The 24446-nt window shown below is 37.1% G+C and overlaps 1 protein-coding gene across 2 annotated transcripts; it reads left to right on the plus strand.

Annotated features, from left to right (window-relative positions):
* Positions 1–48: 48 nt before the first annotated feature.
* Positions 49–24446, plus strand: LOC137757605 (uncharacterized). 2 transcript variants are annotated; one of them, XM_068534242.1, is made up of 8 exons: positions 49–146; positions 10499–10620; positions 12184–12322; positions 15281–15402; positions 17307–17417; positions 19049–19155; positions 22659–22749; positions 24233–24446. In XM_068534242.1, exons 1-8 carry the CDS (start codon positions 50–52, stop codon positions 24347–24349), a joined length of 906 nt encoding a protein of 301 aa, XP_068390343.1. In that variant the 5' UTR covers position 49; the 3' UTR covers positions 24350–24446. The 2 variants fall into 2 exon arrangements, with proteins under 2 accessions (XP_068390343.1, XP_068390411.1); XM_068534310.1 differs by lacking the exon at positions 17307–17417.

A 24446-nucleotide genomic window follows, 5' to 3' on the forward strand; every position in this document is an offset into this window, starting at 1 on the left:
CTACGCGTGCGCAGTGCGAACCTTCCCCTTCTCTGCTTTTTCCTCCAACATGGAATTCCGCTCAGCTCGGCAAGCAGTACTGCAGCTACTCCGTACGGTGGCTCCAGCAGACCTCCCAGCTCTGCTCCAGTGGATGAGAACTACCCGTAAGCGATCAGAGCCAGAGTCAGACGGTTGGGGCAAGAATATGCTGTGGGCACTGACCTTGGGGACTTAGGGTGAGGCCAGAAGCCTTCCATGGGGTAGCTGTGCTGGTCTCTGCTCTGCTACGGAGCGGGTTGAAGGGGGGCACATAGCAAACTTTTGTCAGTTTCAGAATCCAGTTTAGGATTGGGTGCAGGAGGACCTGGCTCTGGGTTTGTGATTCCGCTACAGACTTCAGACAAGCGGCTAGAGCCGCCTTGTGTCTCACCTCTTTCCTGAAGGAAAAAAAGGGGGGGGGGCGGGGGGATGGGTTAGCTCTCCTCCCCATTACTCCCACAAATTTGGGACGACCAGTAGGATACTACCTGAAAAAACCCTTTGCAAGAGAAGTTTCAGGCTGTAGAGCTGGAAGTTTTTACCCTGTAGGCAAAATCACATGTAGCTAGTGCATTTATTTTCTCAATTGTAAAATGGGCCATCAATTTAATAGCAGGTGTTCCGGGGTGGGGAGAGGGAGAAAAGGGGGAGGGGAGGACAGGACTTTGATTTTCAATGATAGTAATACTAAAAAAGCACAAGTTAGAATCGAGGAAATGTGGTTATTAGGTCGAGTTATTGAAGAATGGGATAGATATGTTTTGGCAAAGTGAAGCCTGGTGAAAGCACAAGAGGATAGGATATTCCTTGTTGGAGAACTATTCCAAACCATGCTCTGCTTCTGTACCCCTAAACGTTGATTTCCATGTTTATTTTCATCTAGACTCATGACTTGAAATATTCCTGTTTGCTGATGACTCCCAATTTTAGACTTCCATCCGTGAGGTTCTTCCTAGAACTTTCTCTCTTTGTGATGTTAGAGTGAATCAATCGTTTGGGTATTATCATTATTGTTATTACTACTACTACTACTACTACTACTACTACTACTACTACTACTACTACTACTACTACACATTTTGGAAGATCATTTTAGATAAGATGCCAAACTAAAATTAACTTGGACATCTGGTAGTGAGATTTAGCCTGGGAAGTAGAGAAAACCAAAGAGCTAGCTTCATATTTATACACACAGACGAGATTCAAGGTAGGAATTTACAAGATATTTTATTCCAAAAGCCCTGGGTGCCTACAAAAATGCCATCTACTGCCTGGTTCTGGCAATTGCACAATTACTAAAACATCGTTGCCCTCAAGATTTCAGTTTTGTGGAGCCATTTGTAATCTAATAAATCTCCAGTTTTAGAGGCATCAGTTGAGACTCCATTTTTCAAACTCGTTGAAAGCATGTTTTGTATGATGATTTTGTAAACAAGAAGACCCAATACCATTGGCTAAAGAAGATGTTTTTACTTTTTCTAACACCACGTTCTGTGCCTTTCTCCAGCCGATCCTGTAGTAGAGAAGCTCAAGCAATTTGTTAAACAATTTAGAACACAAACTGAGTTTCTGGAGAATGTTTATTACATGAATATTTTAAGAAATGAGAGTGTCACTTAGCTTAAAATGAAGGAGTATGTTTTAATATGAATCTTTAAAAGTAGTGTAATTTATTGGTATACGTTTTTTATGTGGTAATATATACATAATACAAGATTTACCATTTTAACCATTTTTAAGTGTACATTAAGTACAATACGTTTACTGTGTGCACCCATCATCACCATCTGCCTCCAGAACATTCTCATCTTCCCAAACTGACACTTATAGTGTACTTTTTTATGAAATACAGCACAAAAGATTCTTCCAATCAACAATTTTTCATTTTCCTAATTAACTTCCTTCTTCCAGGAAAAAAATTATTGCATAATGTCTTACTTGTATGACATTTGCTTAGACCTTTGATAATTATAACTCTCCTTGAATTTTTATACCGTTTAATGGAATAGCAAGAGATAATAATAGGCATGATTTTGGTTTTGAGTTTCACAGAGTTTACTGAAACTGAAAAAAATCTACCTATTGCTAACAGGTAAAAATCACAATAATTTTAAATACACAAAAGGAAGAATGATATTCTTGGTCTCTGAAGGAATAGTGGGATTATCATACCAAGACCTGAGGTCATTTGGGATCAGGCTGAGAACCAAAAGCTTGGACCAGGACAGAGGCAAGCACATGTCAAAGTATGATATAAACTGAAGATACAGAAAAAATAAAGATAGAGCCTGTATTTACCTTGGTACAGCTTAGGCCAAAGTCTAGGAAACAAATGAGCACCAGTAAAGAAGGATGAAAAAAGTCTGAGGGACAAAGCACACAAAGACAACTCCCCCCTCAAATAAATAAATAAAAGGAGTAAAAAATACAGCAGGACTTCAGCTCATTGATTCTAATCTTGTGGCAGAGCATCTGTTCTTTTCTACTTCTTGTATATGTATGTAGTGGGCTCTTGATCTAGCTTTCAAAGTATAGGAGAGTGACTGCAATCCATTAAGTGAAGGGAGCTGAGAGCCAGAACTGTATGTGAGGTCCCCAATAGGCATATTAAAAATTACATTTTATTAACAGCTATCTGTTAACAAACACCATTCTGAAGCCTCTGAATTTTTCCTGAATATGCAAATACAAATGAGGATGTCAAACCAACAACTCATAAAAATTTCTATTAAGAATCAAGTTATAAAGGATAGAAAATTAAAGTGTACTATAAGAAAATTAATAAAATAATCAAGAAAATATTTAAATGCTTAAAGAAGTTAATAGTAGGTGACTAGAAGCTTTTAGAAGCTTTTCTGTTTCCTGTATTTTAAATACATCTTCATTGAGCAGAATTGAACCTGTTGCTGAACAGCAGCTACAGAGCTGTTAGAGTTTCTTTGAAATTCCGACAAATCTAAAAAGCAAAGCCTGGGATCTAGTTACATTTGTCGAACAGCATACTACTGCAGTTCTGTATTATATTGCTATTACCACTGAGGAAGTAGCCACATAACTTACAGATTTTCCAATCTTTGTTTCCTGTTTGATCCTTCTGTTTCTCAATTTCTTACCTCCTCTTGCCTTCCTGTGGGTAAATGCAACAGTTTTAGAATTCTGTTCTTGTTTATAGTGTTTCTGAGTATATCTCTTTGTATAGTTTTCTTTGTGGTTACTCTTATTACAGTATACATATGTGACATCACCATCTACTGGTATCAATGTTTTATCACTAGAATGAAGTATTGAAATCTTACTTTCATGTAGGTCCCTTTACCCTCCCCCACTTTAAAAATATGGTTGTTTTATGTATTTTCTCTATATACATTGAGCACTATTACAGATGGTTTTATAAATTTTTATTTAACCATCAAATATGGTTTAAGAAGCTAATGAGGAGAAAGATAGTCTAATGAATTTACTCTGTTTTTACCCATTCTGTTGTTCTTTCCTTTCTGAAGTTCCAAGCCTTCTTCTGCTATTTCCCTTCTGTTGGAGGGTTTCCTCTACCAGTTCCTTAAGGGTAGATCTGCTGGTAACAAATTCTTAGTTTTTCTGCATCTGAGGTTTTCTTTACTTCTCCATTCCTGAAGGATAATTTCATCAGATATAAAATTTACAGTTTGTGGTCCTTTTTTTCTAGCATTTGAAAAATTTTGTAATCTTCTGGCTCCCATGGCTTTTTTGTTTGTTTTGTTTTGTTTTTTGGTTTTTTGTTTGTTTTGTTTTTTGGGGTTTTTTTTGTTTGTTTTGGGGGTTTTTTGGATTTTTTTTGGCTGCGTTGGGTCTTCGTTACTGCGCGTGAGCTTTCTCTAGTTGCAGTGAGCGGGGGCTACTCTTTGTTGTGTTGCGCGGGCTTCTCATTGCGGTGGCTTCTCTTGTTGTGGAGCACAGGCTGTAGGGCGCATGGGCTTCAGTAGTTGTGGCACGCGGGCTCTAGAGCGCAGGCTCAGTAGTTGTGGCACATGGGTTTAGTTGCTCCGCGGCATGTGAGATCTTCCTGGAACAGGGATTGAACCCGTGTCCCCCGCGTTGGCAGGCAGATTCTTAACCACTGTGCCACCAGGGAAGTCTGCTCCCATGGTTTCAGATGAAAAATTCACTGTTTAAATTGGTGTTTCCCTATAGGGAGTGAATCATTTCTCTTTGGTTGCTTTTAAGATTTGTTCTTTGTCTCTTTTGTTTTTAGCAGTTTATGGTATGTTCTTATGTGGATTTCTTTGGGTCTATCATATTTGGAGTTTGCTTGGCTTCTTATATCTGTAGGTTTATGTCTTTAACCAAATTTGGGGAGTTTTTAGCTGTATTTCTTGAAATACTTTTCAGCCCCACACTTTTTCCCCTACTTCTGGAGCTCTGAAACTAATGTTAGATCTTTTGTTATTCCACAGATCCTTAAGGCTCTGTTCAGTTATTTTTTTTCTGTCTATTTTCTCTCTGTTGTTCAGATGGAATAAATTTTATAGATCTGTCAACTCAAGTTTACTGATTCTATCCTCTGTCATCTCTACTACTGAACCCATTCAACAAGTGTTTTTGTGTTGTTGTTGTTTGTTTGTTCTTTTAGTTTTATAGTTTCTATTTCTTTTTCTATGACTTCTACTTCTTTGCTGAGATTTCCTATTTTTTTCACTTGTTACAGGATAATTCTTAACTGCTTATTGAAGCATTTTTATTATGGCTGCTTTAAAACCTTGTCTGATCATCCAAATTCTGATTAATTTACATGTTAGCATCTAGATTGCCAGATTCAAATAATGACTTCCTGTTCTTGGTATAAATGATTTTCCATTGTATCCTGGATATTCTGATTGTATGCTAGGATAATTTTGATTTTATCCTGGATATTTTAGATATTATGCTGACTTGATCCTATTCAAATCTTCTATCTTAGTAGGCAGTTACCCTGCTTAAGTTTAACCTGTTGGTTCTGGCCTGCTTTTGTGGGCTGTAGCTCTGATAACAATTTAGTTTTCAGTGCCCTTGCAGTGCTAGTCAGGTCTGCTTCATTCCTTGAAATTGCTGGGGCTCCTGCTCAATCTATGCTGGTGTTGCCTGCATGGAGAAAGACAGTTTCTTGGATCACCCTATGTCGCTGAGCTACCTTCCACCAGTGGGAGTAGGGGACAAGCAGTACAGGGCCTGGTTTGCTCTTGGCCACTGGGCAGAAGGCTGGGGGACCTCAGGCCTGGGTCTCTATCCTGCTGGGTAGAGGGTCTGAGGACAGCAGTCTCCCCTGTTGTTACCAGATAGCCTGCCACAGCCCCAGGTGTGGACTAGGGATTAGGGCTCCCCAGTACGTCTCTGTTGTTCTTCCCCTTTACAGTCTGGTGAGAGAGAGCAAGCTTTTCTTAGTTTTTGTTTTGTTCTTTTTTTTCAGTCTGGCTGTTGGTAGTTCTGGGATGCAGGCCTCTCCAGGGCCCAGTCCAGGCTACATGGAAGATAAAAGGAAAACTCAGGAGGGAATTCACTGCGGTGACCCTCCTTCCTTAAGTCCTCAGGTCCCTAGACAGTTTACCTTTTTCTAGCTTTCAGAGTCCTTTATGGTTGCCTGTTGATTTATTTCCAGGATATTTCATTGTATTTAGAGGGGAGGAGCAGGGGAAAAAGAGGGAAGTAGCCATCTTGTCTAGGACCAGAAGTCCCCTCAGTAAATTTTTAAAATTTGAATAAGAACTTCAGAGTAATATAAGATATGAATGAATAATAGGAAATATATAACCCAATGTTTAATTATGTATTGTAAGTCATCAGAGGTAAGGATAAGGGTGAGTTAAGGCCAGAGTTTGAACGTAAGACTTCATGGAGATGAAGTAACTTGAGCAGGGCCTTATTGCAAAAGGCAGGGTCATAGAGTTGAAAGGAACAGTATGAACAGGAAGGAGTATGGAAAACACCTGAGGAGATTTGCACATCTTGAGCAAAAGTTATGTTAGAGAGTAATGAGAATAGAAAATAGGATGGTTAGCCTCTGGTGATATAGAGGGCCTTGAAAGTCTAGAGTGACACTTCATACGTTGAAAAGTGAAAAGCTATCCCAAAATTGTAAGGAGAAGGAGTGACACAAAGTGAAGTTTAAGCAAGATTAGTTTAAAATCGGTGTGCAGGATATCTTATATCGGGGGGAAACTGATAATTCAGGAGCTAATTGTGAGTTTGTCCTGGTATTCTAAATGTGAGGTGGTGCCTGTGCGTGCCTATGAGGTAGTTGAAGTGGTAATAAAGAGGAAGTGGATTCAAAAGAGAAAGTGATAGGACTTGATACCTGACTAGATGTAAAAAGTGGGGTTTGATTCATAGACTGTCAGCTTTGGTGACTTCTCTGTCCCCATGTATTTAATTAAATATAAGTAGGAAATTTTTAAAGAATGAATTTTGCTCTTTAGTGAAGCTCTTCTTTCTCCGCTCCCTTCCCACCTACATATGTAATTTGAGAAAAACCTTACTGTCCTTAGGCAGCTGATTAACACCTTTCTTTAACTTTTCCCAAGCAACGTACTGTTACCACACATTCTGAAGTAGCTATTATACATGTTAAAAGATGTTCAGCCTCACTTGTAATTAAAGAAATGCAAATTAAAACAACAAAGTTTATGGTACTATTCAATGCTATAAGGCTTTAATGAAACACATATTCTTTTCTGATAGATTAAATTTGTATAATCTTTCAGGAAAGAAATTTGACAATATGTAGCAAAAGCCTTTAAAATGTTTAAGTACTTCTACTTCTAAGAATTTATAGTAAGGAAATAAATACAGAGAGATGATGTATGCCAAAATGTTAGTTGCAGTGTAAATTGCAGTGCAATTTTTCACAGTTATAATTGTATCTAAATGTATAGTAGTAGGACTGAATGGTTAAGTAATATACATATGGTGGAACATTACACAGCCTTTTAAAATAATGTTTTAAGGAATTTAATTTTAATAACAAATACTTATGATGATAGAATGTTAAATGAATTCCAGTTTTACACACTTCAGTAATATCCTATCATATCATGCCTTTTCCACCTGTTTTATAGCCATTATTAGGGCAAAAATGTCTTGCCCTTCTTTTCAGAAGTTATTTGCCAACCACTACAGATAATGAAACTAATTTTAGCCTTCTTGAACTAAAAATTTCCACAGTGCCTTACGTACAGTGCTCAACAAATATTAACTATTATTATGAAATATCTTTTGAGAATTTTCTTCCTGGAAAAGTATACATATTTATGTATACAACCAAGCATGCAACTTTAGGCCTTTTATGGACCGCATAAAGCCCATATGTGGATCCTGTTAACTAGGACCATGGTGAAGAATCCCTGCTGTAACTGAAGGAATCTCTTTTTACCCTTGAATGTAGTTGAATCAGAGTTTGTTGTCCAGGATAAGAGGTGTCAGTTCTCATTTTCACCTGGTATCCTTGGGAATGAGTCTTCACTTAATACTGCCTTTTTAAAATGACTGAGTAATTTAACACACAATTTCATAATATCGCTCATCTTGCCTGGTGATGCTTACATTAATTGGGGGATGGACTCCCAAATAAAGATATTTAACTAGGGAGACATGGGGAAATCTATTGTGATGGTTCAGAATTTGCAGCCCTTCCCATCTTTCATTTCTCCAGCTCCCTCGATCTTCACATATGACTGTTTAAGATGGTTCACCACCACCACCCCTTCCAAGTCTATTAATAACCCAGTAGCAGTAGCAGTCAGAGCCCTAGACACTACAAAGTGATAGAAGAGGAAAATAAGCTAAGGTAGTCATGGATTAGAGAACTAAATTGCCAAATCGAGTTCAGTTCCAGGGCCACATTTAAAGGGGCTGTTGAACAAGTCCAGAAGATGGCAACCAGATGGCAGTGGATATGGTTCCCATAATATATGAGGAACCGTGGTCAGAGCTAGGGAGAAGAGAAGGCTAAGGTAGTGATAGGGGAGCTCTTACTAGCCAGCCGCCTTCTGAGCTCCCTTAGAGAGACTGTATGGTATAGTAACTAAGAGTTCAGAGTTAGACCTACATTCAAATTCCAACTCTACCACTTTCTGGCCAGTGTGACCTGAGACAAGTAACTTAAATTCTGACCTCACATTCTTCTTTTGTTATAAAATAGAAGTGATAATAGTACCACATATAGGATTCTTAGGATTAAATGACAGTGTTTGAAAAGCACTGCACAAAGTTTAGCATGCCTTAAAAGTGCTCATTCAATAAATACCGTATAGCATTAAAGATGATGATTCCTCTCGAGCTGAAATTAGAAAAATGAGCTGTTATGGAAAGGCAGATTCTGGCTCAGCACGTGGAAGAAATGCTGTTCCCGAATGTGTTCAGGTGAAGACTGAAAAACAGTCATATGTCAGAGATGCATGGATGGATTCTGCCATTTGGTAATAGTTCGTAATTAAGTTCCCTTTCCACTGTAAGACTCTTATAAGGCCGGCCCATATGAAAACTATGTTTTCCTAACATGGTTGTTTATGTTACAGAATTAAATCCAAAGAAGTTGGGCTATGAAATATCTTAGTTTGGTATAATGTGATTTTTATTGGCTTCTTCAGTTATACCATTTACAAATTGAGAGAACTTGCTAAGCATCAATGGTGTGAGTGATATTATTAGAATTAAATGCAAGTCATAGAGGCTTCTAGACGGTTTTCCGTCTACAGAGAGAAGCTAAGCAGATGTTAGGTATTAATTAACACCTTGAGAAAATTTAATTAGATCTTAAGAATACCATTTTAAAAAGGCCAGTTTTTTAAAAAATGCATCACAGGTGCTATTTAAGTTCCACCTAAAACAATTTGGAACAAATCTTCATAGTATTTTCATTTCTCTATAATTTATATTTTGCATTCTTCTAGAAATAATTTGAAGCAACAATTTAGATCATTATACTAGATAGGTGAGGAAAGAAAAAAGAGCTAAAAGGCCTTTCTACATTAGTTCAGGGAGCCAAATAATGTATCAGTATCTTCATATTAACTACTATTGCTCAAAAGGAAGTTATACAGAGAAAGAACCTCTGTACGTAGGGAAACAGAGTGGAAAAAGTGAAAAAGAAGAGTAGCTTTATTTAGAAGCAAAAAACCTAGGTTTGTTTCTTGTGCTGCTGTTGGCCTGCTTTGTAACTTTTCGCAGTTCATTTAACCTTAGAAGACTCAGTTACCTCCTCTGTAAATCAGAGAATATAATCTTGCTTTGTCTTCCTTACATGGATGTTATAATACTTAAATGACCTAGTTTCTATGTGAAAGAACTTTGCAAACTAGAAAATATTATCCAAATTTTAATTGTTATTTGTGACATGAAAATTGCATTCTGACCCAACACAAGAATTATTATGTTTAAGAAGGAAATCATGAACTTATTTTAAAACAACCAAAGATTTGGGGGGCAAGATGTGGAGATGGGTGATATTTTCTTCAGAATCTCCTTGTTTTCCTTCTATAGCTGTTTTAAAACAGTAAGAAAAACACAACCCCTTCGAGGTCCTTTTACTCTAGCAAGAATCAATATAAGTCTTTTAAGAAAAAAGTAAAATGTTTTCATTAGTAGTCCTTTCCAGTCTATATTTGGCATTCAGGCTGTAGCTAATTTTACTAGAGTATTTTACTTCCAGATAAGTCACACTCTAGTTAAAATTATATGAGCTGCTTAGAAATCATACTTTTGTAGAGCCAATTTAAAAAAATTTATAAACACACAGATAAGTTGAAAAAACAGAACAATGAACACCACTTTTATACCCTCACCTAGATTCACCGTCAGTCTCTTACCTTCTCCATCTTTATTGCTATATACATCGGCATGCAGACACACTTCCCTTTTTGCCAGATTATCCAAAGGTAGACCACAGCCATCAGAAATGTGCTGTTTTAATGATCATTTTATCTGCTGTTCAAATGCAGTGGAGCAACATGATTCTGATAAAGTTTATTCTGTAGTTGGTGCCATCTGTTAGTGCTTGTTATCCGAAGTCTTGAGTACATTTTACTGGAGGCAGAGATGCTCAGATTAAAGTTATCTTCTTAGTAATCCCTGTGTGGTGCCTCCTAAACTTGTAAGATCTATATGGTCACAAAAGGAATATTTGACTACTTACTGGTAAGTTTAAGACCCTAAAAACTAATGGCAGTACTTTTCTTAAGTAAAAATAAAGTAGAAAAATAATACATATTTTTTAAATGCCTTTGTTGTTCTATAACAGGCTGAAATAGTCAAGTGTTATATTTTCAAGCAGTTTGGAAAAAGGAAAAACTCAATGTTTTCAATGGAACATTTGTTAAAATTTAAATATTTCATTGGTTAGAAGGTTTATTTATTGTTATAAATTGATGCTATCTGATGGAAAATATCCATCCATTGTAATCACTTAGTCTGGGTATGAGTACAACCATAAAAGCTGTATCTGGTTGTTTTTTTTTTGTTTTTTTTTTTGCAGGAGATTTTGATGAATTCATTCAAGACAATAATGACATTATATTGAAAAACATAGCAGAAGACCTTCGGAATTGCTTACCTCTAGAAACCATGCTTTCTTCAGAACATCTAGCCCTCCAAAAAGTAAATATGTTAAATTAATTTACTCTTAGTGCTACTTGAGGATTCTCCTATTCTCCCCTAACCCCATTAGCCTTTCCAGTCTAATCAGTCCTGAATTCTGCTTTTTCGTTTGGTGCTTCAATCATGTCCCCAATTCTTTTGAGTCTGTAACCTTCTGGCTCCCTAGTACCATCCATTCAACAGATATTTTTTGAGGGTGTCCTGTTTGCCAAGCACTCAACCCCACCCCCACCCCCAAAATCAAGGCACGACATTAATCTGTCCCCGCCTACATCATTGTCCTGGTTTTCTCTTCCCTGTTCCATTTCCGTGGCTTTTATCAAGGGTGAAGTTCACCCCTTTGTTTCCTTCTCCTACTTTAGCATTATACAATTTTTGCTTCTTCTATTCCTTTATTCCTAGAATTCTCACTTTTCTTCTCCAGACAGCCCCCTCATTCAAGTACCTTCAAAGCCCAACTCTTATGGGATACATATGCTATGAATACTGTTTCCTAAAGCAAAACTAAGAATAATAATTTCTTCTTCCCCCACTAATCTGAAAGTAGCAGCGTTTGTGGTTTTTCAGCATGTAAATTCCTGAGCAGAGGTACTAAATCCTGTACATTTTTAGTAGTTCTGTGCACACTGTGAGCACTCAGTAAATCTTAGTAAACATCCAGTCATTTACAGGAGGAAAATAGTGGGTAGTATAAAAACAGAGCAATATTTGTAATACAGTTTGGATGTTATTAATAAAACAATCTTAGCAGTCTCATGATATAACACAATATATAAAGAGAGAAAAAAGTATTCATTGCATGTTAATGGTGGACCCACAATCCCCCATCCCAACAGTTTTTCTCTTCCTTTGTTTCCTTCTGGCCCTTGTATGTGTTCATACATTTTATATACTTATATATGCGTGTGTGTGTATAGATGTAGATATAATTTTGTAGATTTCCAAGCAGATAGGTTGATTCTTTATTTAGTGTTAAAGTAGAAGGAATCAGACATATTTTTCTCTGTAGCTGCTTGCTATTATATCATGTACCACCAGTATTAATAAAGTGCTATTATTTGTAAGCATGGAGTTTTACTAACATTGTTATTATTTGAAAACTTTGCTTCTGGGCAAAGATTACTTGCTAAGTATTTTGATGGGTAAGTCACTGACATGTGGGACTCAGAAGACCTGATATTAGTTTCAGTTCTTCCCGTTCTTAACTAACTAGTGTCATTTCTTGGGAGAAATCTCTCTGGGTATCAGTTTCTTTATTTGTAAAATATACTACTTAGGATGGACAAGATGGTCTCAAAATACTCCTTTCAACTAAAATTTTAATCTATTTCTCATAGCCATGTTTTGCATCATGGCATGTCAAATAACAAGTTGCTAGTGTCTGAAAAATAAAGCAAAAGCAGAGCAGAGTTGCTGACTTCCATAATCAAAACTTGTCTTCCTGGGCCTTGTCGTTGCTCTCAGAATTTTAGCATATGAACCACTGATGTTTTGCCTTATTTAGCAATAAAAAGAGACTTCTTTGTACTTTGTTTCTTTTGATGTTTTTCTTCTCTCCACCAGATACAGCAGCAGCCAGAACCCACAGTTCACGTTGATGCATTCCTTTATGATGAAGACTTTATTGATTCATTATGTGAGGAAGGAAAACTGAGCAGATACTACTGTATGGTGTGCGGCTCACACCAGACGGCACCTTTAGGTGGGCACTCAAGCCTGCAAACCTGATGACTTCGTGTGTACTTTTCCTTACATGGCATGAGTATGCAGATTTTTTTTAATATCTTTAATTATTTAATTATTTATTTATTTATCTTTGGCTGCATTGGGTCTTCGTTGCTGCACGTGGGCTTTCTCTAGTTGCGTCGAGTGGGAGCTACTCTACATTGCGGTACGCGGGCTTCTCATTGTGGTGGCTTCTCTTGTTGCGGAGCACGGGCTCTAGGCATGTGGGCTTCAGTAGTTGTGGCACGCGGGCTCAGTAGTTGGGGCTCCCGGGCTTATTTGCTCTGTAGCATGTGGGATCTTCCTGGACCAGGACTCGAACCCATGTCCCCTGCATTGGCAGGCGGATTCTTAACCACTGCGCCACCAGGGAAGTCCCGAGTATGCAGATTCTTGCCCAAGCATTCACTGTTTTTTGAAAGCAAAAGGACAACCTGCAGCCTAGCCATTACCAATTATTGCAGTCAGGGAAACTAAATAGAAACATCGTCCAGGGAGGCTAGGCCACTTCATGTCTCTCCCAGGGGGATATTTCTGCTTTTCACTGAGCATGTTTAATTGGAGGTGACTTTTCAGGTCCAGCAACTAGTCAGAGTGAATGAATACAGGGAAACTGACTCATACTTTATATACTCAAAAGAGATTCACATTTAACCATAGTGCTGATTTATTTACAATGAGAAATATAACTGCCAAGGGGGCTGAAAACGTTCTCCCCATAGAAACATCTACTTGAGAAGTCAGATAGTAATCAAATATTGTTGGATGGGCATGGATTCAGAGGACGGATATAGATAATCTTGACAGTCTATTCAGGCCATGATTTGACATCCTGGAGCATATTCGGTCTATAACCCAGAACAATTCTAGTGACAGTCTCCTGCATCTCTGTCCCTCAGATGCAGCACCTGTGTTTCAAATGGGAAACTAGACTGACTCCATGCTGCTAAGATGTTAACTCTTCTGTTAATATATTTTTTGTTCAAACTGGGTATTATTGGCTAGGCTGTTAATTTAAACATGCTATTTCAATCTCCCTGCTCACTTAGATTTAGAGGTGTTGCTTAGAGTGGGTAAGTAATATTGTGCTCGTATTACTGATCTTAGATAATATTATTCTCAAAAATTAACTACTACCAAATTTGTAGTATGTTGCTAATACAAATATATTGTACCTGTATTGTAGTTGGGGATTAAACTACCCTGGTTTACTGATTTAAGATTCTATTTTTAGATAGTACTTATTTCCATTTAAAGTAGTTCACAGAATAGAAAAGGACTTAGACAAGAACAGTAGAGGAAGGGACTTCCCTGGTGGTGCAGTGGTTAAGAATCCGCCTGCCAATGCAGGGAACACGGGTTCGATCCTTGGTCCGGAAAGATCCCACATGCCGCGGAGCAGCTAAGCCTGTGTGCCACAACTACTGAGCCCGTGTGCCACAACTACTGAAGCCCGTGTGCCTAGAGCCCGTGCTCCGCAACAAGAGAAGCCACCACAGTGAGAAGCCTGTGCACCACAACAAAGAGTAGCCCCTGCTCGACGCAACTAGAGAAAGCCCACTCACAGCAACAAAGACCCAACGCAGCCAAAAGAAAAAGAACAATAGAGGGAAAACTAAAAAGTGAATTGTAAATAACACCATATCAGATCTGATGTACAGAAATTTACAGAAGAGCTATGTTTGACACAGAAAAATTTGGAGGTTAGGATGTATTTTCACATAAAAACCAGATTGTAAATAGTGTCTGGACACCCAGACCAGCCCAGATAGCTATAATGACTCTGAAAAAGCTATCACTGTGTGGGCCTCTTATTCCCTATATGAAAGGGGCTTGTCCAGCTACAAGACACTAACGATGACTCTGTAGCCCAGGGCAGGAGCACTAACGTGGCAAAGAGGATCGTGAGGATGAGAGGAAATAAGGACTATGGTGGTCAACCCCCCTCCACCCCATCACCTCCAGTGTTACTTCTGAGGCCTAGTCATCCTTTATTTTCTTCCAAGGGATTAGCCTGCCTGCTTCCGTTTTCTTTGCCACCAGTCATTAGTTATGATCAAAGTTTCTCCCCTTCCTGACCATTATATCATGTAGCATACAGTAGAGAAAGTCTTTGGGTTACCTCCATATCAGAAAAAACAAGACTCAGGCTCTCCCAGGTATTTCATTACAGAAATAATGGAGTGAGAAGGTGGGCTAGGAGACTAGAAATTGTAGCAATTAAACTAAGGGAAATAACAGTTTAGGAGTGTCTTAACCTCCTTCCATACCACCCCTCTCCTGCACTCCAGAACACACTTTAGGTTGGTCAGGGCTGCCACATTGTTCCACTCCAGAGATGGTCATTCATTGGGTAGTTTACAGTCTATGCAGCAAGAGGTGGAAGCCCTGTGGTTGGCTCTGGGATAGGGTGAGAAAGCCGGATGGTATGGGAGTTAGGAAGCAGTTGCTGGGAACAGCAGGTCAGAGGGAGAAGAGGAAGGGGAAAACCCAGGACACCCTAAGCAGCAGCAGGAAGGAAATGAGGAGCATGGGGGTAGGGACAGGCAGCTGAGTAGCGGTTTTCTAGAGGCCTTTGATGATGATGATGATAATGAATGATGATGATTTTGGCCATGCTGCACGGCTTGTAGGATCTTAGTTCCCTGACCAGGGATGGAACCCGTGCCCCCTGCAGTGGAACCACTGGACCACCAGGGAATTCCCTCTAGAGGCCTTTTAAATGTCAGAGACTTCATATTTGTTCTTGTCTAATACAGCTCAGAGTGAATGAATACAAAATTATCACATTAATTTTTTCTAAATAACCTCTGAATGGCTTTCATTGATTAAGAAAAGCATGAAATACACTTTACAGGTGAAAGAATTAGAAATACAGAATGGAATTGTTAATCCCCAAGCAGAATTTAATGTTTACTCTGTTCTAATTCTCCAGGGTTTATTTCTCATTCCTTCTCTCTCATGGAATTGAAGTTCATTTATCATCATGTACTCCCTGATCTGTCGGGAAAGGTCTTGGTTGACGTTGGCTCCAGGCTTGGCATCGTCCTTTACGGGGTAAAGTCCAGCTTGTGGACATACTCAACATTTGGAAATACTTTCTTCTCCTACTAGCATCAGTTTTGCCTGCCACCATCCAAGGTGACAGCTTGGCTTTATTTATTAGAGTAACAGAATAATATGGTTAAAATAGTGTATCGAATTTGGACTTTCAAAGGCCAGCTCTCTGATTTCCTTTACTAGTTTGACTCTGTGACACAAGTGAAGGAATATCAGCAAAACAGCAACAGGTGACCCTCATAACACTTTGCTATTCTGTCACTCACTTACTGCCCTTCTAACTCCATTTTCTGTACTGTGCTAAAATAGTATAGTATACTGAGTTTTGATAAGAGCTCTTATAAAACTGACAAATTTACTTGACCTGGGAAATTGCTTATGGCTATGAGCAAGTCCCTGAACACCTCTGTGCCTCAAGTTCCTGACCTGTAAGTGAGCAAACTAAATGATATCCAGGACACATCGTGCTCTAGTTTTCTGTGATCCAAAGTTTGAATGTAGACTTTTGTGTCTTCAATGTGGCTTTTTTTAAAAAATTCAAATCATGAGCATTTTTAATATTCTTAAATGGTTTTATCAAAAAACTGAAATGTGGTTTCTGGTTGTCATTAGCAGATGTGTTAAAACATGTGGCCAACAGCAGTAGATGTTCATGCCAGAAACAGGCCCTATCAGTTCCCAGCATCACTGCCTGCTCTAAACAGAAACAGTTAACTCTTTCATGCTTCATTTATTTTTCAGTGTTGACTTTTATTCTACAATTAGGAAAAATAGCCATAATAGAAAGTACAGTTTATCAGATGGCTTTGTTTGGAGAACATTAGAGATTATGCTTGTTTACCATATTTTGTCCATTCTTGTTAATTTTTTTATTTGTTAGAAAAGTATATAGCTGAAATAACTGTGGCTATGCAGGTATTTGGCAGCATTAATGAATTTAAACATATTGTCATTTTCCTCTATAGTACCTCACTGATTCAGTCAACAAAAATTTTTTGAATACTTACATATGCTCCATTGAACATATTCTAAAAATCCATGATGAGCTATAAATATAAATTTAGTTTACACGTAAGTGTTAGTTGATGTATAATGGTCTTCAGAATATGATTTGACCTCTCCTTCCAGATTATTTTTTGTGATTACAACCAAAAATAGATACATAATAATATATAGTCAGTTCTTGATGATCCTTGTTAACTAATGGCCAGTATCTTTGGTGGATCGCCAGACACCAGGCTGACTTCTCAAAGTCAAACAGGACACACCTCCAGCCACCCTCCTCTTGTGTCAGATTGTGCATGAGTTTCCATTATATTTCCCACAGGTTAATGCCTTTCTTGTTTTCCCCTGATGTAACTTCCCAAGAAATTACAGAAGTAGGGTATTAAACAAAGAATCTATATGTGATCACTTTCCTCATTTCCAACTTTGTTGAATGCACAGTTTTATCAGGAAAAGTAAATCAATCTTTAAAAATATGATTACTTTTAAATAACGGAAATTAATAAACTACAATCAAGGTCTCGATGAGTAAGAGTCTAAGTTCTTAAAAGTTGTTTTACATAAATTATAAAATGTTATTTATCTTTCCTTTTTATCTTTATTTTTACTTTATTGAATTCTATTTTTAAAAATTTGATTTTTAGGGGCTTCCCTGGTGGTCCAGTGGTTAAGACTTCGCCTTCCAGTGCAGGGGGTGCGGGTTAGATCCCTGGTTGGGGAGCTAAGATCCCACAGGCCTTGCGGCCAAAAACCAAAACATAAAACAGAAGCAATATTGTAACAAATTCAATAAAGACTTTAAAAAAAAAAAAGTTTGACTTTTAAAATTTCAAGTAGAAATAAACCCACAACTAGAAGTTAATTCTTTTGCATCATAATGTATCTTCATATTTTAGGGTTATCTTTACAGTTCAGCATCACAACTGTATGGAGTAGAATTGAATGGAGACTTTTGCCAGTTGCAGGAAATGGTCATAAAAAAGTACCAGTTCATTGACAGAATAAAGGTACTCTTTTAAATGTTTATTCTGTTATCCACCGTATAGCATAGTTTAGCCAAATTTCTTCCGCATTGGAGTTGGAAACTCTTTTTGAATCTATTCTTGATTGCTGTTGTGTAGAAACAGATTGAGTTAACTTAATATTTTAAAACACTGATAATAAAGATGAATTATTATCAATATGTTCCACTCACATTTTTCTCTTCCTCCCAAATTTTATTAGAAAGTAGAATTTTTTCTTAATTTTCTTCATATCAACTATAGTTTTGGTAGCAGTAATTTTGAATCTCTTGATGTTGGTCAGAAGTGTATTTAATTAAACTCTGAATTTTGAAAGTAAACAAAAAGGTTAAGTAATGCTCACAGTTTTTATCTTTTTATAAGCTTTCAATAGGAATTGTGGGTGCCACAGAATAGCAGTTCATGGGAGAATGATGTCCTGGGTTGGGCTATGACAGAAATTTTCTGTTTCTTATATGTAAGGGGAAAAATAACAAAAAAGGGGAAAGGAAGTTTTTTGGTTGATGCAGTAATCCTTGTCATTTCACTAGCGATCCTACACTTCTAATGGCAATGCACAGAAGTATTGTGTATCTAAGGATCTCTGGTATTCAATGCAATCAAATATTGAAAGACATATCTTAGTAAGATTAAGGATCTAGCTTTCCCCTTTCTTATAGAAGGAAAACTTTTCATTCTCTTCCTCCTTCCATCCTTCCTTTTTTTTTCTCTTTCTCTCTCTCATCTTGGAAATTGAGAGGCAAGTGATCAAAGAGAATTCATTGTCCAATAATAAGTTCATGGATTTTTCTCACTATCCCATATTTAATGAACAAAAACACACTGCTCTTACATAATAAGAATCACATAACTAACAGGAATATTGATTTAATTAGAAATCGAGATTTAAACATTCTGGATATTATTTATTTGTAAGGCTAAGTTCTTTTTTGGAAAGAAATCATATGATATAAAAAACTTTTTCTCTTCTTTTTAAAATAAAAGTTATTTGCTTTGCTCTTGAGCAAATAAATGTTTCCTCCTATTATCTTGCCTGTGGTCTACAAGACTTGTTGATTATAGTCGAAGTTAATTTTTTGAGGTATATAGTTTTTTCAATAAATTGTTTTGTTTGCTTTCTTGGATAGATAATATATTCAAGTGAATTTTAGATGAAGAGTCGGACAAGGCCAGTTAACATATTTGTATTAACATTTTACAATTTATAAATTACTTTTTAAATTTTATATGGTGCCATTTGATTCTGTGAATCAGGACATATATTACTCCATTTTATTTATGAAGACACTGACTACCCAAAGGTACAAATCCAGTTGATGATGGAGCCAGAATAGCTAGTGATATAATGGAAAAAGCTCTGAACTGGAAGTGAAAAGAGTGTAATTATAACTATATAAATGATTCCATCTAAAACAAATAAAATTTTCACAAGTTTATGGTTTTTATTAGGTATTAAGTATCTTCCATAGGTAGTAGTATTAAATATACTGTTCTCCCATTTTAAGAAGTGTGAATCTCCCATATTGCCTCACAACATCATTGAATCAATAGCTATTTCTTACGTGATTATATGATATGGTGTCTTTGTTCTCTTACATGAACTCATTCTTTTTTAGGTGCTTCATGCAGACATCTGTACACAAGGTTCACTTCTGCAAAATGCTGATGTTATTATAATGAATAATGTCTTTGAATATTTTCTTAATGAGGCAGAACAGGCCAGGTACGTTATTTATTCAAGCAAGAAATCTGTTGTTAAAATATATCTAACAAAGTATGAAAAGGGATTGGTAGAAGTGTTTTCATATTAAACTTTTTATTTATTTTTTATTTATTTATTTTTTGCCACACTGCGAGGCTTGTGGGACCTCAGTTCGCCAACCAGGGATCAAACCCGGGGCCCCAGCAGTGATATTAAACTTCGCAGAAATGACCTCAAATGTCAGGAGTTTATATTAATAAGGAAATGTGTTATGTCTAAATGAAAATCAAAATAAACTTTGGTTGTCTAACCTTGTAAATATTACATCTAATTTTGAGTAGTTATAAAATGGTTTCATGACCCAAGCATTTGCTTCGCAGTCTGGGATGCAAGAAGTTATCAATTCCCAGTGGGTTTTTATACTTATTCTTTTCTGCCTCAGTTTTCTTTTCTTTGAAAAAACATGTCCTATGCTCTCCTATCACAAAATTATGGGAGTTAACTGGTGCCTATAAATGACTATAAAACAAGATATAGGGCTTCCCTGGTGGCGCAGTGGTTAAGAATCCACCTGCCAATGCAAGGGACACGGGTTCGAGCCCTGGTCCAGGAAGATCCCACATGCCGCAGAGCAGCTAAGGCCGTGCGCCACAACTACTGAGCCTGTGCTCTAGAGCCCGTGAGCCACAACTACTGAGCCTATCTGCCACAACTACTGAAACCCACGTACCTAGAGCCTGTGCTCCTCAACAAGAGAAGCCACCACAAAGAGAAGCCCATGTACCGCAACGAAGAGGAGTAGCCCCCGCTCGCCACAACTAGAGAAAGCCCGCACACAGCAACGAAAACCCAACTCAGCCAAGATAAATAAGTAAAGAAAATTTTTAAAAAAACAAGATATAAGAATATTCAGCTAGGAAACAGTGAATAATGATCAAATTTTTAAAATGTTCTTAATGTGGTAATAGTAGGTTCCTGGAGTTTATTCCACTATTCAAGCAATAGAAAAATTAGCAAATCTCTGATCACTTTTTTTTTTTTTTTTTTTAATTTTTGGCTGCTCTGCGCGGCTTGTGGGATCTTAGTTCCTCGACCAGGGATTGTACCCATGCCCTGGGCAGTAAGTGTGGAGTCCTAACCACTGGACCACCAGGGAATTCCCTGTGATCGCTCTTCTGACTTCTCATCAGGACTTATAAGTTCCTCTACTTAGAAAATTCCTGTAGTCTGAGACACTGATTTTCTGGTCAGTTAGGCTTGCTGATTTATTTATCATAATGACATACGTATACTCTAGATGCAGGAAACCTCCTTTCCATATCTATGAAAGGGCATTACACACGTTTGGATTAGTGCATCAGTGAGGTTTCTACTGCAAGAAATAAAAAGACATAATTATAGACCATAAACAGTTAATGTGGAGTAGAATCCTGAATGAGTAACCCTCTTTATCCTGCCACCCCTTTACTGTCTATATTTTCTCTCTCACACACATACACACACATATCTATTACTTGTAGGTTAAGGTTAGTACAAAATTAACAGTGTAAATAGTTTAAAAAGAAACTAGTTCAACAGAAAGCTAATCATATCCTAAAAGCTCAGCCAGAATGGGTGATGATTTTTTGGTCACAGGCTAAAGGCCAGAAACACAAAATGAACAAGTTGTTTTAATCATAGTGCACTCTTTTAAGCTTAATTTCCAGTGGACAAAGTATGTATAGCTTTTTACCTTTTTAAGTTCATGACCAGTAGTCAAAACATTACATAATTGTTGGAGAATGAAATATAGTAGGTTTATGCTGTATAAGAAGTTAAAAGAGAAAAACACCTTAAACTCTTCACAGATTCATATAGGAAGATTTTGAATGCTGAAGAATGATGAATGCTACCTGTTAACTTGATACTGGAAAGTATTTTCATGTTTGGGTTGTTTTAAAAACTATCTTGGGGGACTTCCCTGGTGGTCCAGTGAAAAACCCGCACGCCGCAACTAGAGAGAAGCCCGCCTGCCACAACTAAGACCAGACACAGCCAAAAATAATAAATAAAAAAAATAATCTCAAAAAAAAAAAACTATCTTGGAAAATTAATTCACAAACTCTGCATGACTCACCAAATAGGTACTGACCATGTGTTAGTTAGTTCAGTCATTTCTCCAAGTTAATCAAATGCAGTGAATTCTAAATATAGATAGATTATAGCCTCTCATGGTTAATTATCTTCATCATGATTGACAGTACACGGGAGAAAGTTTAGAAGATACAGTAAAGCATTCTGATATTGGAATCGTTCTGACAAAATTGATCATTTACCTATATAATTTTGTATTGTAGCAAGTAGAGTAATTCTTAGTTTAAAAGGTGCCTCTGTATTTTTTCAGTAGGTGAAACATACAGCTACTACAATGACAGCTTCTCAGAAACAGCAAGTGCTCTTTTGAGAGGCATGCCCAACCGTGCCAGTATACTCAGCTTCTTCAGTCTTACTAAATAGACTTGTAAACTATATAATTTCTAAGGAACTACATCAAGACAACAAACTCTAGCCCAAGCACAGTGATAAATAAATAAATATCACTCTTAGCTCTAGCCCAAGCACAGTGATATTTATTATCAAACACTGCTTCTTGGTTTTATATCTAGCCTGAAAAAAAGAACATTTGTATCGTTTTGCCTAGTAAGCTCCAGAATATACTAAACCCAATAACCATTGCTGTAACTAAAATAAGTGCAAATGATACTGCTGCCCACCTGCCCCACTACAAGGGCTGCACATCCCTGCATTGCTTGACCCTTGCTCCCCAATAGCAGGGTGTACTGTCAAGACTCGTGCACAGTGTAGAAATCCCATTCATGTCTGCTCTACAGGTTAATCAGAACTGGTCAGACACTGCCCTCTGACACATAATATATGCACATGGCATGCCATCATGCTTTAAATCTAGTTGATCTCATTAAACTTCTCAGGTGCCATAGTGTCCAGAATTCTTTCCATTGAATATTTCTGACAGCCAAATAAAGTATGATTTCACTCTTGATATTATTTTAAAAGATCTAATCTATATGTTATACTCTTATTTTAGTTTTGCTTGTTTTCTGGCTTCTGTGGCCTTTCTCCATGACTCTTTCCCACTCATACCCCTCAGCCCTGTTCCATTCTGCAGAAAGTTTGACAGTTCATAAAGAATTGAAGAGGCTGTAACGCTAATCCAGCTTTGACTTCCGTATCAGTTCTGAAAACTTCCTTTTGGCCTTACTCACAATCCCTTGTGTTAACCCTAATCCCCATCTTGTTAAATCTCTCTCAATATTGTAACTTCACAATTTTGCCAACATCCCTTCAGGAACTGAATTTACCAATTTCTAGCATCTTGCTGTGGTCCTGTTTTCTGCTGGCAAACATTTTTACCCATCTGGATTTCTACATATCACCTGGGCTATATTTTTTTTTTGTCATCCTCATTTTGAAAAAATATCCAGTGTCTGGTAAAGCATAACATATAAGTTTTGAATGTGTTATAGAGCCTGGGAATATATCAGCCATAATGTAAGGAAACAAGGATCCTTATTAGTGACAGTGCCAAGTCTTGAAGATTCTCTCTCAGGTCTTCAGGTATGTAAGCCTCTTTCCCAGCATTTTTATTGTCAAAACTTTTCTTCTGCTTTTTTCTGATAGCTGTTAAAATATTCTAGAAATGTTCTGTTAGAAAGAATAGCAAAACCTTATGGCTTAAGAACTGATTTGTGGTTTGTTCACTGGCATCAAGAGCTCTGAAAGTGTACAGATTCCTTTGCTTCTCCACCCAGTTTTTCCAACTGTGGGGTTACAGTTTTTTTTAGGTTAACAAATGCTATTAAATATTTGTAAGAGACTTAGAACACCCACATCATAACTTTTTCCCTGAGAACAAAAGGAACAGAGCTGTTCAGGTTTCTAGAATCAGTAAGGGGACTGGAGGCCCACATCCTGAACACAGTTGAGCTTCTAGGTCAAGTTTGGAATCTTGCACAAACTGCTTCTATGTTCCTCAGATTCTCCGTACAAAATAAGGCTGATACTTAATAATAAGATTCAGCCCAATAAATTGACCCTTTTCTAAAGGTTAATTAATGTTTGTAAAGCTCTTTGAGATCCCTGGATGAAAGATATTGTGGCATTTCTTAGTACAGAGTCGTATTATCATTTTCTTTAATATCTCTTTCCTCGCGTATAAGCACTGCCAAATTTAAGTATATATTTCTTCCTTTAAAAAACTAAACAATCATCAATAATACCTTCTTTAAAAATTTTTGTCAATCATCTAAATTACAAAAGTAATTCATGTTTGTCATAACAAGGGAAATAATCCAGATATATATAAAGAAACGATGTTCATCTCCCCAGTTTCCCCCCACCTAATTCCCTCCCCATGAGATCCCTACCCCGTGAGTGGTATGATTCTACCCTACTTTTCCATACTCATAAAAACATACCTTTTAAAATATGTGCTCTCCAGTTTATAATGTCTACATGTATTGAAATAATTCAGTGATTTTCACTTACCAAAGTAAAATATTTTTGAAAGAGTCCTTATATATGAATTCTTGAATAACGTTATTGCTTTCCTATTTAATGAAACTTCTTTAAACAAATATATCCATTGGTGGCTCCAGAATTTCTGTATCCTGGAGACCCAAGTTTGCAGTGTGAAGGGAAGGGCCTGTTAAAGGTTATGGAGGGAGATGACCCCCTCTCGTGCAACCTCTTAGCACCATCATTGTGTGTATATGAACCGTTTCTCTGTGTACTCCCATTGTTGTTTTAATCTTTTATTGTTTAAGCTAGTTTAATTATTAAACTATTTACATTAAAATAATTATACTATATGTTCTTTATTCTTTCAAATTCCAAAATCAAGGTAAATTAATTAAGTCCCTGAGTCCACAAACCTACCATTTAGTACGACAAAGAATTATGTGGCACCATGTAGAACTTAGTCCCTCTCATTGTAATAAAAATCTTTTGTGTTCAATTACTTAGTCATGATTTCTCGAAATTCAAGAGAATAGGTTCATTCTGCAATTTTCATATTTGTTTATGACCTTTTTTTTTCCAGGTTAATATACAGTTATCTCCCTGGGTTGAAGAGGTACCACTGAACTATGATGTATACCCAGAAAAGGATATTGACAGGGAAGCTCTTGAACAAATACATTTATACAAGATTCTCTAACACTACAATAGTCCTACCTCAGTGTAAAATAATTACAAAATAATTTAAAAGAAACAGAACCCCAGTATCCTAACACATATTTTTTCTGTATATTCCT

The sequence above is a fragment of the Eschrichtius robustus genome, chromosome 1 (genome assembly GCF_028021215.1).
Source record: "Eschrichtius robustus isolate mEscRob2 chromosome 1, mEscRob2.pri, whole genome shotgun sequence".
Classification (NCBI taxonomy): Eukaryota; Metazoa; Chordata; class Mammalia; order Artiodactyla; family Eschrichtiidae; genus Eschrichtius; species Eschrichtius robustus.